Raw genomic sequence first — 18,171 nt, forward strand, 5'->3', positions numbered from 1 at the left:
GGGCTTGTAGCCGAATGAAAAAAAATAAACAGATACAAGGGGCTTGTAGCCGAATCCTAAAGTGGTTAAGAACATTTACACCTACATTCGAGGTCCTAAATTTTATTTCTCTTTTCAATATCTCGTAAAAAAAATAAAAAAAATAAACACAATCTGTTGCATATTCGGTATGAAGACCAGATGAGTGTAACCGAAAAGAAAAAGGGCCAGACCAGAGAGGTCTCTTCAGTCAGTTGGAAGGGTAGATTCGGAATTCCAATCATCACAAGATAGAAAAGAAATTAAAAAAGAGGGGTGCACGAGGAGAAAATTAGAGTGTGAAAATGGCTTTGATAGATTTATTGCATTTTCGAATTTTAAAAGAAAACATTTGTTACCTAATCTACTTTCCTAAATGTAAAAATAGAACACCTAAATAGATAGTTTCCGTTTCCACTGAGAATATAGATAGCCTGAAAACATCTTATATAAAAGTTGCACTTCAACTACACTAGTACGTTAACTTCTATCTTCACTTCTGTTGCAGACTTGCAGTTTAACACACAGCAGCTGATAGCTCGATCCTCAGAGTGGTTCCTTTACCGTGATACTTTCGGATACACCTGAATACAACAACTCAAATGCCAATTCTGAAAAGCACAGAAATATCATGAGCTGAGGGTCCCAGTCGAAGGAACTTCTTCAGGTACATGTGGATCTGTATCTGTCTTGATAGAATTTAGCAGCTGGAGCTTCTTCTGTTCCTGCGCTCTCCTCCTATCAGATTCAAGGATAATGAGGAGGGCGGTGATATCGGCAGGGTTCACCCCACCAACTCTGCTTGCTTGACCAATGGTTTGCGGCCTCACCTGAGAACGTGTTATTTCGATTAAACCAGATTTTTCAGACAAAAGCAATATACAACTGCTATAAGATGCATAATGAGAGCAACAGCTTGGTAACAGTGGAAAGATCACTTTCAGAAGCAAGTCTGAGACGAAGCCTGTTACCCGAGTATGACAATGAGGTCACTTGGTTCCGAAGAGAAATGCCCATGGTAGTAAAAGGGTTGGCACAAATGGATAAATAATAAATCAATGGTCAATCTAAGAGTTCAATGCCAAGAGTTAGCGAGACTCAATATATTTGGTATCAAACAGATCAATCTCTTTTAAGTTTCTCTATCTTCTACTTTTTAACCGTTTGTTTTCCTACATCAGTGCATCTTCTTAGTCATCAACAATCATAATTTCTCCAGGGCGATTTAATATCATGTAACAGATTCAGTATCATGCTTCCAATTTTCATCCACCAGTCGTTACATTAGGGTGTCTATGAATGTACAATGACCCCAAAAAAAGGGAAGAATTTAGAACAAAGTTTGGAACTACAACCATTTTGTCAATAATATAATAAAGAAAATTCATTTCTGCCACATACTGCAGAGTTTTAGGCATTTTGGTAAAAGGTTAAGCCATAATAAAATTAGATATCGGACGCACCTTGGCGAGCTTCTCACGTGCTTCAAGTGATAAAGTTGTTATTGCATAGTAATCTAAATCCTCTGGAAGTCGTCTATGCTGTTGATGGACCATCTATAAGTAGAACACGAGTTGGATAATATGAGAGGATGGATAAACAAAATACAAAATCGCTAAGTATCTAAAAATCCTATTTGAGATTATTAAAAATACGAAATCAATCAGTGAGTTGCATGATTTAAAGTAGTAATGAGGATTTCTTGAAAACAGATAATATCTCTCACTTGTTGGAGTTGGATCTGCTGCCGCGAAATGAAACCCTCATACTTGATGTCAATCTCCACACATTCCTTTTCTATTCTAGACAACAATTTACTCCCAAAACCATGCTTATCAAGAACTTTATACTCTATGTGTGGTTTCTTGAGAAGGCTCTCCAGAGTAGTAAAGTCCTTCACTGGCTGACTAGAAAGACGAGTAACATCAGCAGCCAATTCCCCTCCTGATAGAAGTACAAAACAATAACTAAAAGTTCCAGTTATATATCCCAAAACCCGCAGATCTCAGTTTATTCAACTTTTTAATACTATACCCAACTTAATGAACTATTTAAACGGGCAAAAATAAAAAGGAATGAACAATGGTTAAGTGACAAAAAAAAGGAGAACAATAACTTTATAAATTAAAACATGATAAAAAGTAGTATACAACAAATGACATGAATACTTTGCAAGAAGCATTCCAAAAGGCAATGAAATTTAGAGGTCACATTTTTATCTATTGCTCCTATAAGAGAAACATGTGGATCAAAATAATGCATTACATATGATAGGCATATTTTCCTGTTACTCAATGACAGAATAGACAGGCATTTGATAAAAAACCACTAGAGAAGATTATGCCATGGAGTGAGTTCAATTAACAATAACAAGATTACGGTTTTAAAAGTTTCAGAAGACTGTCTTAGAGATTCTAATTCAATAACTTCAATAGAACAAGTCAGTCACTTGTACCACAATGCTCCATGAGTTATTTCCCACATCTGAGTTTCTTCCCATTGTAAATTTTCTCCACAAGTTGCTTTAAAGTTTCAATTTGAATAATATCAACCACATAATTTCCAACTTGTGCTTATTTGGTCCCTCCTTTTCCGTTTAAACAATGTCAACACACTGTACTCAATTTTTCACGCTTAGGTCCCTCCAAGCAATTCTATTAATCTAGTTGGACAAAAAATGACTTTGGGTGTCTCCAAAATGATCTCAACCTAACATGACCATATTCCTGAGCAGTACGCAGATTTGAGAACCATGTTCCTGAGCAGTACGCAGTTACTATCCCACCACTTTCTGCTGTAACCTGCAAGCCCTAAGTTTTGGCAATTTGGGATGCCTATCTTGATAAATATTTCAAGATTTTTGTTTTTGATCTGAAAATATTTCAAAATTGAAAGGGATACATTCAATAAATTTTCTTATACAAATCTCTTTAAATTTATACACCCATAATAGATCATAAGGTGGGATACGGACCACATGATGCTCACATGAACAGAGAGTGAATGATATGCTTGCCTAGCTACTTGGACTTCAGATCTGAATGAAATTGTTTGGATGTTTCTTCCTTCTAGTTAAGACAATTAAATGGAAGGAAAATATTGACATAAACTGAAAAATGCAGGGTTGGCATCATTGTTCATATTGAAACCAGAGAGACAACATCGACTCACAAACCGTAAATCAGATCAAAATTGACTGCAAATTGAGCCCCCTTTTCCCATTTAGTAAAAACCCTAAGTCCCCTTTTCTAATCCTCCACGTTAATTGCGAGAGAAATGAGGTTCTGATAGTTGGGCTGGGGTGAAAGTTCAATAATTGCCCGGTACGTATGCAGCAAGTGCGTTCAAATTGACAGAATTAAGGAATTGAACTTGATTTGTTAACGACTGCACGTGATTGAGAAAGTTGAAATCATGGTGACCAAAATTGTCTTTGAACCTAACCCCAGTGACCAAAAATATTTTTTACCCTAAATTGCAAGGTTAACAGTTGAAGTTGAAATCAAGGCCAAATTGAAACTTTCAGTAAACTAGATGTGGAAAGCGTACGTTTCCTATAATAGTTTATTAAAGATGCCAGATTGAACAGAGCAAAGTGCACAACAGTATACAACAATATTAAAGGTGTAAAGAAGCTGCCAAATATAAGAAGCATTAAATAAAGATGACAACCTGAAATTCGGACACTTTTCAATCGCTTCTTTTCTTCTGAAATTCGAGCTTGTTTGTCCTGGTAGAGTTTCCATCGTCTATCATCTATTAACCCAATTTCATGCCCCAATGGTGTGAGACGGCTATCAGCATTGTCAGATCGAAGAAGTAACCGGTGCTCTGAGCGGCTACGTTGGAAAATAAACGATACAATGTTATGGAATTTTAATACTAATAAGCTCAAGAATTGACATATAAAGTACATATTTATTTTCCGCAAAGATGACTGTGGCTAAGCAGATACGTCAAACTATCACACGGCCCATAACTCAACAATTATATGAAATCATGTTCGGAACGTTTGTACACCATAAGAACCAAACTTAAAAGTTGTATTATCTTATAAATTTAGTTTGAACTAGCTATTCTCCTCTCTTCTTTTAAAATTATCTTCCAACTATTTACATTGCCTATTTTGCCCTGTTTTTCAACCCCAAAAAAAAAAAAAAAAAACGAAAAGAAAGAAAAAGAAAACAGCATCTTACCCAAACTTAGATAGGACATGGAAGATCTTAGATAGGACATACATGGTTTTCTTGACCATATTAACCAATTGGATAGTATGAAGGATGCCCAAGCTGAAAACTTCCATGTCTAGATAGATGAGCATATCTTCCAAACAAGTCATAAAATAAAACCACAAGGAAAAGACCCAATAAAAAAAAACCTTTAACAAACAATTCTCGAGTCAGGGTAGGGTGAACATCAGCCCCTTTTCCAGCACCCCATATAGATATGAGAGGTTTTCCTTTTCCTAAAGCCCCATAAATTCTAGCTGCACCCTCCCTGTCTAGGTTCTATCTGTTCATTTTTGCTTCTTATCAAGTGACCTCCTCTCATTATGCACCTATTGTTCAACACCATTGGCAACTCAAGGAAGATGATATCCACTTCTTTGATGAATCTAAAACTACAAAATTCAACAGTCTTACAAGTTTTGCTTGTATCTTGCAAAACATTGATGTAACCACTTATGAAGTAATCAAGTCGAACCATCAAATATGCAATAACCTCAACCAACCCACAAAATTCCTCATACGCTTGATGCCATTTCAATAGTTGATTATCAAAACTAAAGGTATGAAATCACAATGAACTTATGAATATTTAGATACTTTCATGAGATCATTACCTTGTTAACATGCGGTAAGGCTCTCGAAGGTCCTTCGTGACCAGATCATCAATCAATGTTCCTACAAAACTGCTTTCCCTCTCAAGAACAATGAGGGACTTGCCATCTGAATGTCTGGCAGCATTAATACCAGAAATAATGCCCTTCAGAAAAGAACCAGAAAGCAATCATTTTTTATAAACAATAACCAGAAAGCAAAAAATTCCTTTTAACCAAGTTAATTATGTTATGCAATACTTTCGAATGTACCATTACATCAACAACTATAGACAGATTGTATTCCACAATACATCAACTGAATAAAGGTACTCTAAATAATTACTTGTGCTGCAGCCTCTTCATAGCCTGTAGTTCCATTTATTTGACCAGAGAAGAAAAGCCCATCAATTTTCTTTGTCATAAGAGATCGAGAACATTGATGAGCAGGCAAGAAATCATACTCTACAGCATAAGCAGGCCTCAGCATTGAACAATTTTCAAGTCCAGGCAAAGTCCTCAAGAGTGGTAATTGTAGTCTCTCTGGTAAACCAGTTGAGAATCCCTGTGTGAGAAGGAAATGATGAATATAGGGAAAAATAAGTTTAAACAAAGCATCTATGTAACACATATTATAAGACATTGATTATAAGTATCATCTGCTCATAGCAAATCTGGTAAAAATTTGGCAAAATTAGGAGATCTATATCCATTCAATTAGAGAAATATTGACATAAAAAATATATCACCAATATCATAAGTAGAAAGTGGGCACCAGTCATGCAGTTAATTTATTTATATTTATATTTATTTTTCTCCTTTTCATCTAAGAAGAAGATACCTGCACATAAAGCTCAGGCACATCTCGGCCCTCTGGTTCAAGAAATATTTGATGAGACTCTTTATCCTGAAAGCGAACAATCTAAACCAAAAAATAAGGCCAAAATTATATCAGTAAACTTCTCATAATGGGAAAAAAATATTACCAAGGAATCTTTTTATCAATGTTCAACAAGGGTATATTGAACAAGTGATGGCTTAGAAGGAAAATTGTTGGAAACCATGTTTGGCATATGTTATTTGACTTTGTCATCGTCCTTTATTAGTTTTTACAATTGTTTGATCCTTACAAATATTTTAGTCAGTCTTGTAAATTTTTCAAATATAAATATAAAGATTTGGGTAGCCTGATATATATTGTTGCCGCCACCCAAAACGGGGGAACTAAAGAGTTCCATGATAACCAGAATGGCAACAACTAAATGCATTACCATATGAAAATTTTCACTCATTTCATAATGCTATTAAAGGAGGCTTTGAGAATCACTTGGAATATCCCTCTCCATTTCTCACCTCCTAAAGAACTGTAGTTCTAGCTATTGTATTAGTGAGAAATATCTTGTAGATTTCACTCCAGACGTCTAGTTACAGTAAAAGGCAGCTTATTCTTCTGCCCCTGGACATAGGTCTCACATAGAGACTTTAGTCTTTTTATTTTAAAATAAGAAACATGCCTTCATTAATCAAATATAAATAAATAAACAGTGCGAGACAAGGGGAAGGTCTCACATAGAGACTAAGCCATAAATTCTGTGTTGTCCTTGCGTATAAATTCTGTGTTGTCCTTGCATCACTCGGTTCTTTATCATAGGTTTTAGTTGCAACAAAAACAAATATGAAAGTGTCTAAACTAGTAGTTCTTTTATGCTTTGAGTATACTTCGCTTGGTGGTGCAATTATGGTTTAAAGGGCCCACTTCATATAAAATGATTAGATGATTAACAGCAAAAATGTCTTTACGATATTAGTTCAATTTCAACTTACCTTATCCTCAATTGAAGGGCAATACCGAGGCCCCTTTGCCTCAACCCATCCTCCATAAGTGGGAGTTTCATGCAAGTTGTCTTTGATTAGTTGGTGAGTGACCTTTGTGGTACGTGTGAGATAGCAGCACATTTGTTCCCTTTCAATATGGAAATCAAGATCAAAACTAAACCAGCTGACCTGTTAACCATCAATTCAGATTTAGAACACAATTCTAAAAGCAACAAAACTGACACTTCTGGTTATTAACTGCCAAAATTGAAAAGTACATGTTCTTGTTATCTTGCTCACAAGGATTAGAGTCCTCATTTGGGGGGTGGGGCGGGGGGAGAATTTACGAGAAGAATAACATATGCAAAAAAAAAATTGTTAATTTAATACGGGCTAAATCAGCATTATCTATCAGCTGAATCAGTTATGATTGTGCCTTACAGTCCATTTGCACCATCTGCTTTGCCAGCAAGAAATAAAATTGCACCTGCTAAAAGTCTGCCTTGAACCTTAAACACTTAATCTCATTATGCCTAGTCGACCACCAAAACTCCAAATAACACCCTATGTTCAAAATGTCTTTTCCCCAGATTTGCCACCAAAGAACCCCAATAAAGGAATTTCCATTACCCTGGAGACAGTTCCTCATTTTTTATCCTATGTCAGATTAGAAACAGGCCCTCTGGTTCCATGTAATGAGTCTCAAATCCAGCAGAGATAGTTTTGCCTAGTCCAGGAGAGAGAACCAAATAGCAAAGTGTTTATCTTGGATCTTTCCATCCTTTGAGAGGCCAAGTAGGTGACCCACGTCCAGTGCATGCCTTATATCATGTGGACGCATAATGACATTAAAAATGTAGTTACTATCTACTTGCATGACAAGAGTATAAAGCACGATTTAGAATTATGAGTATTGCAAAACCAATATACTGAACCTACATATGGGATTAAATAGAAGGACCTCTTCATCTCCATGTTGTGGTTCCAATCCAGAAAAATCAACAGTGCGGCAGTCCACACGTGCTGGGGTTCCAGTCTTTAAGCGATCAGTTTCGAATCCAAGGCGCTGCAAGTTTTCAGTGAGTCCAAGTGAAGCTGATTCGCCAGCTCTTCCTGCAGGCATAGAAGTTCTACCAACCCAAATTTTACCACTCATAAATGTGCCCGTCGTGAGAATAACAGAAGGAGCATAGAAGTTCATCCCAAAAAATGTCTGTACACCTTCTACATTGTCATTTTTTCCTAATAAGATATCCGTCACCATTGCCTCTCTAATTGAAAGGTTTGGTGTGCTGGAAAACAAAGCAGATCAAACTAGTTAACAGATAAGTAACAGCCGTACGAACAAAGATATGCAAGACGACAATAAGTGCGATAATTAAGAGTCTAAATCAGTTGTGATCATTAAAAGTATATAGCAGTCTTCAGTGTTATAATTATAACTATAAATCAGTCTTCAGTGTGATATTGACGGTTAAGATGCATCTCACCTACTCTCGCCCGTTGTACATATCAACCATCCATATGTGATCTAACAGTTGGGATGCAAGCCCTTAGTGGTCCCTAATTAGGTCCATATTAGATCGTTGTTCATGTAGTTATCTTTTTATACAAAATCTTTTTTTTCCTTTTTGGTTTTTTGCGATTTTTTTTCCTTCCATAAGCTGTGGTTAAACGAACTACAAAATTAATTTCATGTAAAACAACTCAGGTACTTTTAAATTTTTATGTAAAAGCTTCTACCGTTTGGCTGTACTCAAGGAGAAATTTCAGGAGACAAAAGTTGTTTGCCAGTCTTTGAGGCAAGTACCTCCATGGTGGTGGGAATTTTGAGGAAAATACGATGATGATAGAACCACTATAATTGTATCATTATGCTGTCTAATACTTGATTAAATAGCCAAAATAATAGAGGAATTTCGAAATTTAGCCTAACAACAATAAGAGATGCAGATAAATCCGATGCTAATACATGCATTTACAGGAAAAAAAACTATACATTTCAAAGCACAATCCCAAAAAAGATACAATTCAAGCAATCATGATATAGAATTTGCAACACATCCACAAGAACCAGACCATGAAGTCGTCGTGCAGTAAACCACAGTATAAATCGTAATGAGACACCCCAACTTGATCACTTGACAGTAGAAATGCAGCGAGATTAAGCAATACTTGCCTCTCTACTATTTTTCTCATTTCCATAGCATATTCCCGTTTATCAGTCTGTGCACGCAATGCTCGAACAGCAGGGCCTCTTGAGGCATTGAGAACACGCTTTTGTAAATAGCACCTAAGCATAAAAAATGAAAATCAGGAACAGTTGCAAACGCTCAAGAGAACAATGAGAGATTCTAAAGCTGAAACAGTGAGAACCAAAAAAGAATTTAACAATTTAAAAGCTAGTTGAAAAGCTAGACCAATAAAAAATTGGCATGTCCCTTAAATATTAGTCTTGCATTTTCACCATGTAAATGTTTTAGCATTAACAAGAAAATTCTTACAGATTCATAGGCCAGACTTTGAATGTCATACCATAACAAGAATCAAAATCCATTAGGTCAATTTCACTCCCGAATTATAGAGTATGTCCAAATGCCCTTGCGCTTCATGATTTAGCACATGCAAAAGCAGTCTCTAAAACAACTTTTGTTCACAAAGAAAAACACCAATTAACTGAGATAGTATCTAAAACATTTTCTTCTCCCCTAACGCAAGTACAATTGGACCTTTCACAAACATATAGCTCCCAAAAGGCTTTCAAAATAAAAAAGCAATACTTTCCAACCCACCTGTATATCCCCGGACAACTGGTATTTTCTGATCATACTCCTATCTCAAAATACTTTTTTTTCTTTATTTATAAATACACTCGTTTTTCATCTCTGCAATCAACCTATGCTGCAGTACGCAATTACCTACACCAACATTCAATTATTTTATACCATCCTTCTTAATGTATGCACCATTTGACCATTTGTATGATGTAAATACCATAAACCTGCTCATGCACCTACCAAATTATGCAATCTTATAATTCCAAAACTTACTTAGTTATTGAATGCCATTTTTATTGAATCAACTTCATCAAAATGATTCAGAAATCTGCTTAGAAACCAAAACATGAAAGAGTCCAAATTATTTGAATATATATTTACAACAGAAGAATAAAAATAAACAAATAAATGGAGTGAAGTATCAATTCTAAATTTCTAATGTCCATCCTCAAAAGCAAAATCGAGAGCAAGCAACAAACATACTCCTCGAGATTTTCAGCAAAGAACATCCAAATATAGGAGAATCTATTACTTTACCGGTCAGAAATTTTCCCAATTTCACCGCCAAGGGCATCCACTTCATGTACAAGTTGCGACTTTGCTGGTCCACCTACTGCTGGGTTGCAAGGCTGCATCGAACACTTTTATTAAGAAGCACTTTAAATTATCTGGGTCATGACTCTAAACACCTAAGCCCTTTTGCATGAAGTAATGTGATCACACCTCTATTTGTGTGTGTGTGTGTGTGTGTGTGTGAGAGAGAGAGAGAGAGAGAGAGATAACACATCAAATAGAAAGCTGAGGAGCTGCAGAATAAATAAGTTGGAATGCTGCATCACAGTTTGTGTGATTGACAAGAAGTATTCTAAACATTTCATCTCCTTAGATGAACTTTCTATCAGACCAAAAAATAGGAAAAAAAATTGACGAACTTTCTGGCTGTAAATGATTAAATTTTACAGCTGTTCCTTTTAGTGGAATTATGAGTTAAGAATCCAAAATGAAAATTGATTTCACATATCTAACTTCGAGAAATACAATTAAAGTCCTAAATAAAACATCAAAATTAAGAGGTTATCAAGAAAATCCAGAGTTAAACCTGCCATGCAATCCTATCAATATTTAGTGTCAGTAGAAGAGTTTTTGCCCCTAGACGAGCAGATGCTAGGGCAGCTTCACAGCCTGCATGTCCTCCTCCGACCACAATGACATCATATCTTTCATCAAGTATCCCATCATCACTCAGGCCTGTGAAGTGGGAAACAATATAGTAATTGAATTTAACCTTTAGTATACATACTTATAATTCCTAAATTTGTGAATGGGAAAAAAGGCCAACTTAAAGTTCAAAAGACAAGGGCAACGTAAAAATCACACATGTTATAGTTTTAAACTTCTAATATCAACAGAAATATCGAAGGATCAGAAAGTTTTTCGTTGAGATTCAGGGAGAACGTCTCTTGGTTTTGCACTCCAACTAAACAATATGTATTCTTTTAGAAGTAGAATATTTGTTTTATAAGTCTATCAGTTTGGAGCTTAATGAGAGGTAGTTATTCTGATTCATAGAAAGATACAATAGCTCATAATATATAAGTAGTTAGAAGTTAGATCAGACGAAGATAAGAAAGGTTGGTAGATTGGAAAGGAAAAATGGAAATACAAGAAGAGGCTAGGTACAAATTAGATGAACTCTCCTCTCCAGTTTATTATGTGAATGCTATTCCAAAAGAAGCAGTGCAAAGTCCAGAACAAATAAATAGAGGCAAAACAAAGACTGCTCATATAGATAAAAATTCTTGTGAACCATATGTTCCAAAACCACTTCATGCTGTGTGTTTAAAACATCCTACTGCTTGTTTGTTGAACTTAATGGGCAGGCTTACTGGTACTCCATACAGAAGCTTAAGGAGAAAAGTTAGTAAAATTTTCAAATTGGCTCTCAAATGATAACCAGACTTAGTATTTTAGAATCCTTCTTCTAACTCTCATCACATCACTCTTCCTTTTTTTCAAAATTTTGTTACGGTCCACACTTTAATACTTCCATCACAAAGAAGGAAGTCCCTGATTGGTCATTTGCAGATGCAGGATTGTGTTGACATCACCAGCTTGTTTGGATTATGCAGTCCAAGCTGCCCCAAATTAACACACTAAAAAGAAATAATGCTGAGTACCCTAACTGAAATTAACAGAGTGTCACAACCCGACTCCCCTAGCAAGATATTGTCCGCTTTGGGCCTCCCCCCTTCACGGTTTTGTTCTTGGGATCAAGCTAATGCGATCTTGCCCAAAAGGCCTCTTGCTAGGAAGAGAAGTGCCCACACATATAAGGCACTTCACCTTTCCCTCCCCGAGCGATGTGGGATTGCTCACCGTTCTTGTTTCCCCAAGACACGGGTCTCACACACGGCTGCCCTCCATCTAAATAAATATCAGAAAAGGAAAGATCCTTGAATTCTGCCGTAACTGAAGCCCAAAGAGCTGCTCCAAATTTTACTTTCCCCAGAGCTCGTCCACTTAACTGCCTTGTGTGTGTGTGTGTGTGTGTGTGTGTGTATTTACATCTCTAGCTCTACAACATAATGGAGGATTCGTCACACATTCGACTACGCAAGTGATCACTGAACATGAACCAGTCATTATAGTCGTGTATGTACCCTTACATTTAATCCAAAAAGGTATCAACACTAGAGGAAAGATTCAAACTAATATAAGCAGCACATACACTCCAGTCCAGCAGACGGAGGACTTGAAAGCTATAGTAGTGCTATCTGGATAACCTATTAGAATAAGATTCAAGGCGTTCATGACAAGTAAGCATATTTTCCTGCTTTACAAAGGACCCCAATAACGAGAAATGGAAAAATTTTACAAATTTTAAAAAATAATAATAATAACCCTTTGGAGAACTTTCTACTCTTTCCTACATTTTTGTTCAGCAACCAAACAGAGCATATCACATAATCTTCAACAAAACCAAAGAGAGACAACAAGAAGTTCATAAAGACGCTATACTTTGCAACTAAACGTCACTAATTCTCCAATTTGGAAAATATTTTTCCGTTGGAAAGAGAATGTAGCAAGTAAAACTGCACCAAAACACTCCACAACAACACATATGACCTGTTCGACAAAATTCCTCACAGACACAGAGAAAGAAGCAAGAAATATGAATAGAGCTGTACCTAGAGAGGTTGAGGCGGCAACGGAGAACCGGCGGGAGAGGTTGCAAGGGAAGAAGGGACTGCGGCGGAAGGGCAGGTCACGCGGCTTGGGAAGGAGACGAGCACAAGGAAAGAGAAGAGGTGTTAGGAGAGGGGAAGAAGAGAAGGGGAAGTGGCGGGCGAGGCGAGAGAGATGAAGAACCGTTAGCGCTGGTGTTGTTGCCATTGGCTATTGCTCAGTCTCTCTCAGTCGTCAAGTTTAGAGAGCTTTCCTTTGCTCTAATTTTTTATTTTTTATTTTTCCTTTTTTCATTTTTCTATTTGTAATGATAATGAATGAGTTTTGCTCTGTTTTTTACCGGTACAGGCGGAAAATTAGAAAAACAATGTGAGCCGTTGTCAAATCTAGTGATGGCATAAATTCTGGTCCGGCCGGCTCCGATCCTAATTGGGGGAGAGTTTGGGAGAAAATTATGGGCAAGTACGGGATTTTTAAATTGTATAAATTTTCGGCTGGGGATGAGTTAGAGATGGTATTGTTATCCTTATCCCCATACCCTGCCCAATAAGTAATATGTTTATTTTTAATTAATATAAAATATAATATAGCTATGTATGATTATGATATAAGGACATCCCTAATAGTAAAGGCTCTAAAAGAGGTTAATAGAGCCTCATTTAGAGCTCAGATGAAATCTTTTATATAATTTGATATAACTATTACAGAATATCACTCTCACAACAGGAGGGATTCTATATCCGGAGCTCTATATTTGCTATAATTTTATATATGTGTTATTTTTATAATATAAAATTTTATTTTTCTTTAATGTATATGATGATATGTTAATTTCTTTGTGTGAACATTTCAAAAAAATCAAAATCAAAATTTGGACAAGATTTGAAAATCTTATCTATTTTTTAAAAACCTTGATTGTTGCCTAGAAAAAAAAAATTTAAATAAAGCCTCGTTCGTTAAAAAATCCAAACAGAAACCGTATCTAGCCCATCCCTTTTATTGGTAACATTAAATAAAAAATAAACGAAAGAGGAAATAGCCATTGATCAACAAGTGAGTATGAGGAGCGGTAGTCGCAAGGCAAGTCACCAACAACACACTTTAGATGCTCAAATGGGTCCAAGCCCATTAGGCCTTGGAACCCGGTTTATATTTCATGCTCATTTCACATCTTATTAAATCAATATGATTAATTAACTCTTTAATTAATGTTGACCCAATCAACTAATCCCTATAGCCGTTGATTTAATTATCCTAAATACTTATCCAAAGAGTACTTTACGTGAGTGCGATCTATTGGGTTCTGAATAGTGAGGCAATGTGCGATACATGAACCTTTATCTAAAACGGCACTATTTCCCTTATTATTTAACTGCGATAGTTAGTTCATTAAAATATCCATTGGAGTAGGTAAAATAACTCGTGATTTTAGGAAAAGTCAGGATTTGAAGCGTGGAAAAGGGAAAGTCCTCCCTTTGGCAAACTGAACTCAGAATTTGGCAAAATATGCGTGGAAAATATCTCGAGATTTCCCAATCCAAAATCTGGAGTTGAAATTTTATGAAAATAGACGGAATTGTGAAATTCTCGACGAAGCCGGAATTGAGATTTTCAGCGCACCCAAATCTCCTCAATAAAGAGTAGGCCTCATCTACGTCTTTTACAAGGAGAGACAAAAACAGAGAAAGAAGATGGGCAAATCTAACTTTAGTTTTCCATTTGTTTCGTTGCCATTTGATTTTATGTCTCTTAACTCATCTTTTTGATATGATTGAAGCAAGCCTCATCACTCCAGTTTTGTTCCTCTCTTCCTTTCAATCTAACAAGCGTATTTTGACTCTCCAAATCAAGGTAAAAGTTTCAGCTATCATTCTCTCCTCTATCGATGAGTGTATATATTTCTCCTTTTCAATGCTGCATTGGTTGTTTCTTGATTCTAATTTTGGGGCACGAATTTGAGTTTTGATATAATATGTTGTTTGTTTACAAGTTTTTTTTTTTTTCGGTTTATTTGATCAATGAGATCAATTATTGATTCTTTTTGTTGGATTATAGCTATTTTACATTAAATAATTTATAGGGGAAAGATTTTTGCACCGTAAGACATGAAGAAATTGGTGTACTTGTTAGTCCTAAATAGTTGTATTGCATAAAAGGGAAAAATTGAATAAGTATTCTTCTAGTGAAGTTGTTATTTGTAATCCTACTGCATACAAGGAAAAAAATTGAATATCATGTATTCTTTCAGTGAGTGAAATGTTAGTATTTGAGAGAGCTTTGACCATATGAAAAAGTTTACTGAAAGAAAAACATATAATAGAATGAGCATAATTTTCTATGTATGTAAGTTTGTACAATATTATGAGTGTGTTAAGTGATTCTTCAATAATTTAGGTGTGTTGAGTGGTTTTTATGTATGCTATTTAGTTTGCTCATTCTTTTGATATGATGACAGCATACCTTATCTCTGGTATTCTTCCTCTCTACCCTTCAATTTGACAAGAGTATTGGCTCTTCTTATCAAGGTAATCTCAGCTATCTAGACATCATTTTCTACTCTTCTTATAATATGATACTTTTATGTCTCAAAATTCATAACGAAGTTTGAATGTCTTCTTTGTGATATGCTTCAAAAGTTTGAAAATGTTTTAATTTGTGTGCTTATCGACTTCCACTAGTTTGCACATTATTCCAAGCATAAAAAGACAAGTCATGTAGTCCATTTCTTCATGCTTTAGCTACTTCATGAGTTTTGCAGTCAAAATTTTCATATAAGTGTGACTATGAAATAGTATACAAACCAATCAATTTTACTTATAGAGTTTTTTATGCTATAGTCTTATCTGACATCAATCAGTTCAACCTTTGTTATGGTTTTCAGTTAAGTAGATTACATAATGAGATTATTTATACATATAAACATGTATTGCGGGTGATGATGTAGATAACTTTTTAACACACTTAAGTCGCAAGCGTGCTAGAGATGAAGAAGAAAACAAGAGGAGAATGGCAATTATTCTTGGTATCATTACATCTATGATTGCTATTGTTGTCGCACGGTATAATGAAAATTATTTGGTTAAAGAGTCTTCACGTGATTGGGATGAAGAAAGGCAATGTCGCTTGAACCGTTTATATAATGGGAAGGAGGTTGATTGTATTGAACAATTACGAGTCAGCAAGAATGCATTTAAGAGTTTATGTACGATTTTGCATGAAATAGGTGGAATGGCTCAGATAAGAAATGTTTCTATTGAAGAATCCGTTGCTATATTCCTAAATATACTTTCTCACAACTTGAAGTTTAGGGTCATTGGTTTTGACTATTATCATTCTAAGGAAACAATTAGTCGCCAATTTAATGGTGTGTTGCGTGCAATGATGAAAATAAGTCAAGAATATTTGGAACTTCAGCCATGTACTATTGGTGGTTCAGAAAGAGACAAGAAAATATTTGAGGTAATTTTATTACTAAAGAAAAAAGAATATTTTTTGTTGGACAAAATGAAAAATTATATTCATGTTATACATTTACCACATATCTTAAGATGGTTTTTGCTTTTTCTTGTTCTATGTCATTAGAACTGTATTGGGACACTTGATGGAACTCACATTCCAGTAATGGCGTCTATTGAGGATAGACCAAAATATAGAAATAGAAAGGGCGATATTTTCACTAATATTTTAGGAGTTTGTGATCCATATCTAAAATTTATATATGTACCATCCGGATGGGAGGGTTCTACTTCTAAAGCTCGTGTTTTGCGAGATGCTTTAGTGAGAGATAATTCGTTTCAAGTTCCAAGTGGTAATTTATTATACTACTTGTTAAATACCCAAAAATTTAGGTATAAATAACTAACAATTCTTTGAAACTTTTTCTATTGTTGATAAATACTATTTTGTGGATGTGGGATATGCTAATGGACTTGGTTTTTTAGCACCTTATCAAGGAACTAGATATGAATGGACTGGAAACAATTGGCCTCAAAATTATAAAGAGTTATTTAACTTGTGCCATTCAATTGCAAGGAATGTAATTGAAAGGTCATTTGGGTTATTTGAAAAGCGATGGAGTATACTGAGTAAACCTTCATTTTTCACATTAAAACACAAATTACGATTATAAATGCATGCTTTGTGTTGCATAACTTCATTTGAAAAGGGCAACACAATGATCATGTGCTGCAAGATCAAGATTTGGGGTTTTTAGCTTCCATGGATCATGAGATATCAAATCATTCCACATTAAATGGTAATGCAAATAGGATCACAAGTGTCCATGTTACTGATCAATGGACTACTTTTTGAGACACATTAGCAATGCAGATGTTTCATGATTATCAAGCACAAGGCGCCACTAATTCATGATTTTCCAAGCATGAGATGTTAATTGAGTTGGAATTGTCTCATGGTAAATTTATGTATTGAATTGTTAGCATTTTAATCATGTCGATTGTTTTTGTTTATTATTGTTCTTTATTATTCAGCTTCATGTTTCTATTATGCTCTTTATGTTTATTTTATTTATTAATTTTGTAGTTATAATCATTTCAAATAAATAAGACGATGGAAAAAACTAACCAACTAAAGTAGAGGAAAAGAAAAGACAAGTAAGGTAATGAAAATGAAGAAGATGACAAAGCTTACTTCCGTTGGAATATACAAATGGAGCGTTCGTTAGCTGATACACTTTTAGAAGAGCACTAGATCAATCACAAAAGAGATGGTGGTTGGAAAGCAGTTGCTTACAACATCGCTGCCGCCACATTGTCTTCACAATTGAATATTGAAGTAAATGCTCATAACATACCAAATCATGTTAAGACGTGGAAAATGTATTATGGCATAGCTAGGGATATATTACGTCATAGTGGATTCAGTTGGAATGTAACAAAAATGATGATCAATGTAAATGAAGAAAATGTCTGGGATGAGTATGTGAAGGTAATTTAATATGCAATTATATATTCTCATGAATATGCTAGACCTTTTATGTGGAAGGTGATTGCTGACTAGGATGATATAGTGGATTTATGTGGCAAAGATAGAGCTACTGGAGAGGGTGCTGAAACATGTTTAGAAGCTATTGAGGTTATGACCCATGAGACTGAACTCAATAATACTGTTGATTTGGAAGGTGATACACCTGGTTTTGAGAGCTCTCTCGTTGCTGACTCAGTCACTAAAATGGCTTGATCTTTGGAATTAGGGGTGGGCACAATAAGGTACGGTACGGTATTGAGCTCATAACGCTACCAATACCGAAAATTAAAACTGGTATGGTACGGTATGGGATTATCATTTGTCAAAATTGGTACCGTACCATACTGTGCCAAATCAGTATCGATACCAAAATTAACATATTTAATATCCAAATCCTAATCAACATATTCAATATCCAAATCAACCAAATCAATATCCATCAACAGATTCATCAAATCCAAATGGTTAAAACTCATGCCTTATGGCTTACAAACCAAAATAGTTAAAATTATGCCTTATGGCTTACAAAATTACACACACAATCCAAACATAAATAACAAAAACAAAAAG

The 18,171-nt window shown here is 35.3% G+C and overlaps 2 protein-coding genes across 2 annotated transcripts; one reads left to right on the forward strand and one right to left on the reverse strand.

Moving 5' to 3' along the window:
* Positions 1 to 310: 310 nt before the first annotated feature.
* On the reverse strand, positions 311 to 12,961 carry LOC117627945 (tRNA uridine 5-carboxymethylaminomethyl modification enzyme MnmG). The gene is made up of 13 exons (XM_034360266.1): positions 12,618 to 12,961; positions 10,529 to 10,677; positions 9,967 to 10,058; positions 8,832 to 8,945; positions 7,614 to 7,944; positions 6,662 to 6,841; positions 5,679 to 5,759; positions 5,184 to 5,402; positions 4,862 to 5,004; positions 3,691 to 3,857; positions 1,745 to 1,962; positions 1,482 to 1,574; positions 311 to 848 (listed from the first exon to the last, which is right to left on the reverse strand). Exons 1-13 carry the CDS (start codon positions 12,820 to 12,822, stop codon positions 648 to 650), a joined length of 2,193 nt encoding a protein of 730 aa, XP_034216157.1. The 5' UTR covers positions 12,823 to 12,961; the 3' UTR covers positions 311 to 647.
* Positions 12,962 to 14,001: 1,040 nt separating this feature from the next.
* On the forward strand, positions 14,002 to 17,761 carry LOC117628152. The gene is made up of 4 exons (XM_034360536.1): positions 14,002 to 14,466; positions 15,071 to 15,140; positions 15,548 to 16,074; positions 17,158 to 17,761. Exons 1-4 carry the CDS (start codon positions 14,383 to 14,385, stop codon positions 17,161 to 17,163), a joined length of 687 nt encoding a protein of 228 aa, XP_034216427.1. The 5' UTR covers positions 14,002 to 14,382; the 3' UTR covers positions 17,164 to 17,761.
* Positions 17,762 to 18,171: the final 410 nt, after the last annotated feature.

The sequence above is a fragment of the Prunus dulcis genome, chromosome 5 (genome assembly GCF_902201215.1).
Source record: "Prunus dulcis chromosome 5, ALMONDv2, whole genome shotgun sequence".
Taxonomy (NCBI): domain Eukaryota; kingdom Viridiplantae; phylum Streptophyta; class Magnoliopsida; order Rosales; family Rosaceae; genus Prunus; species Prunus dulcis.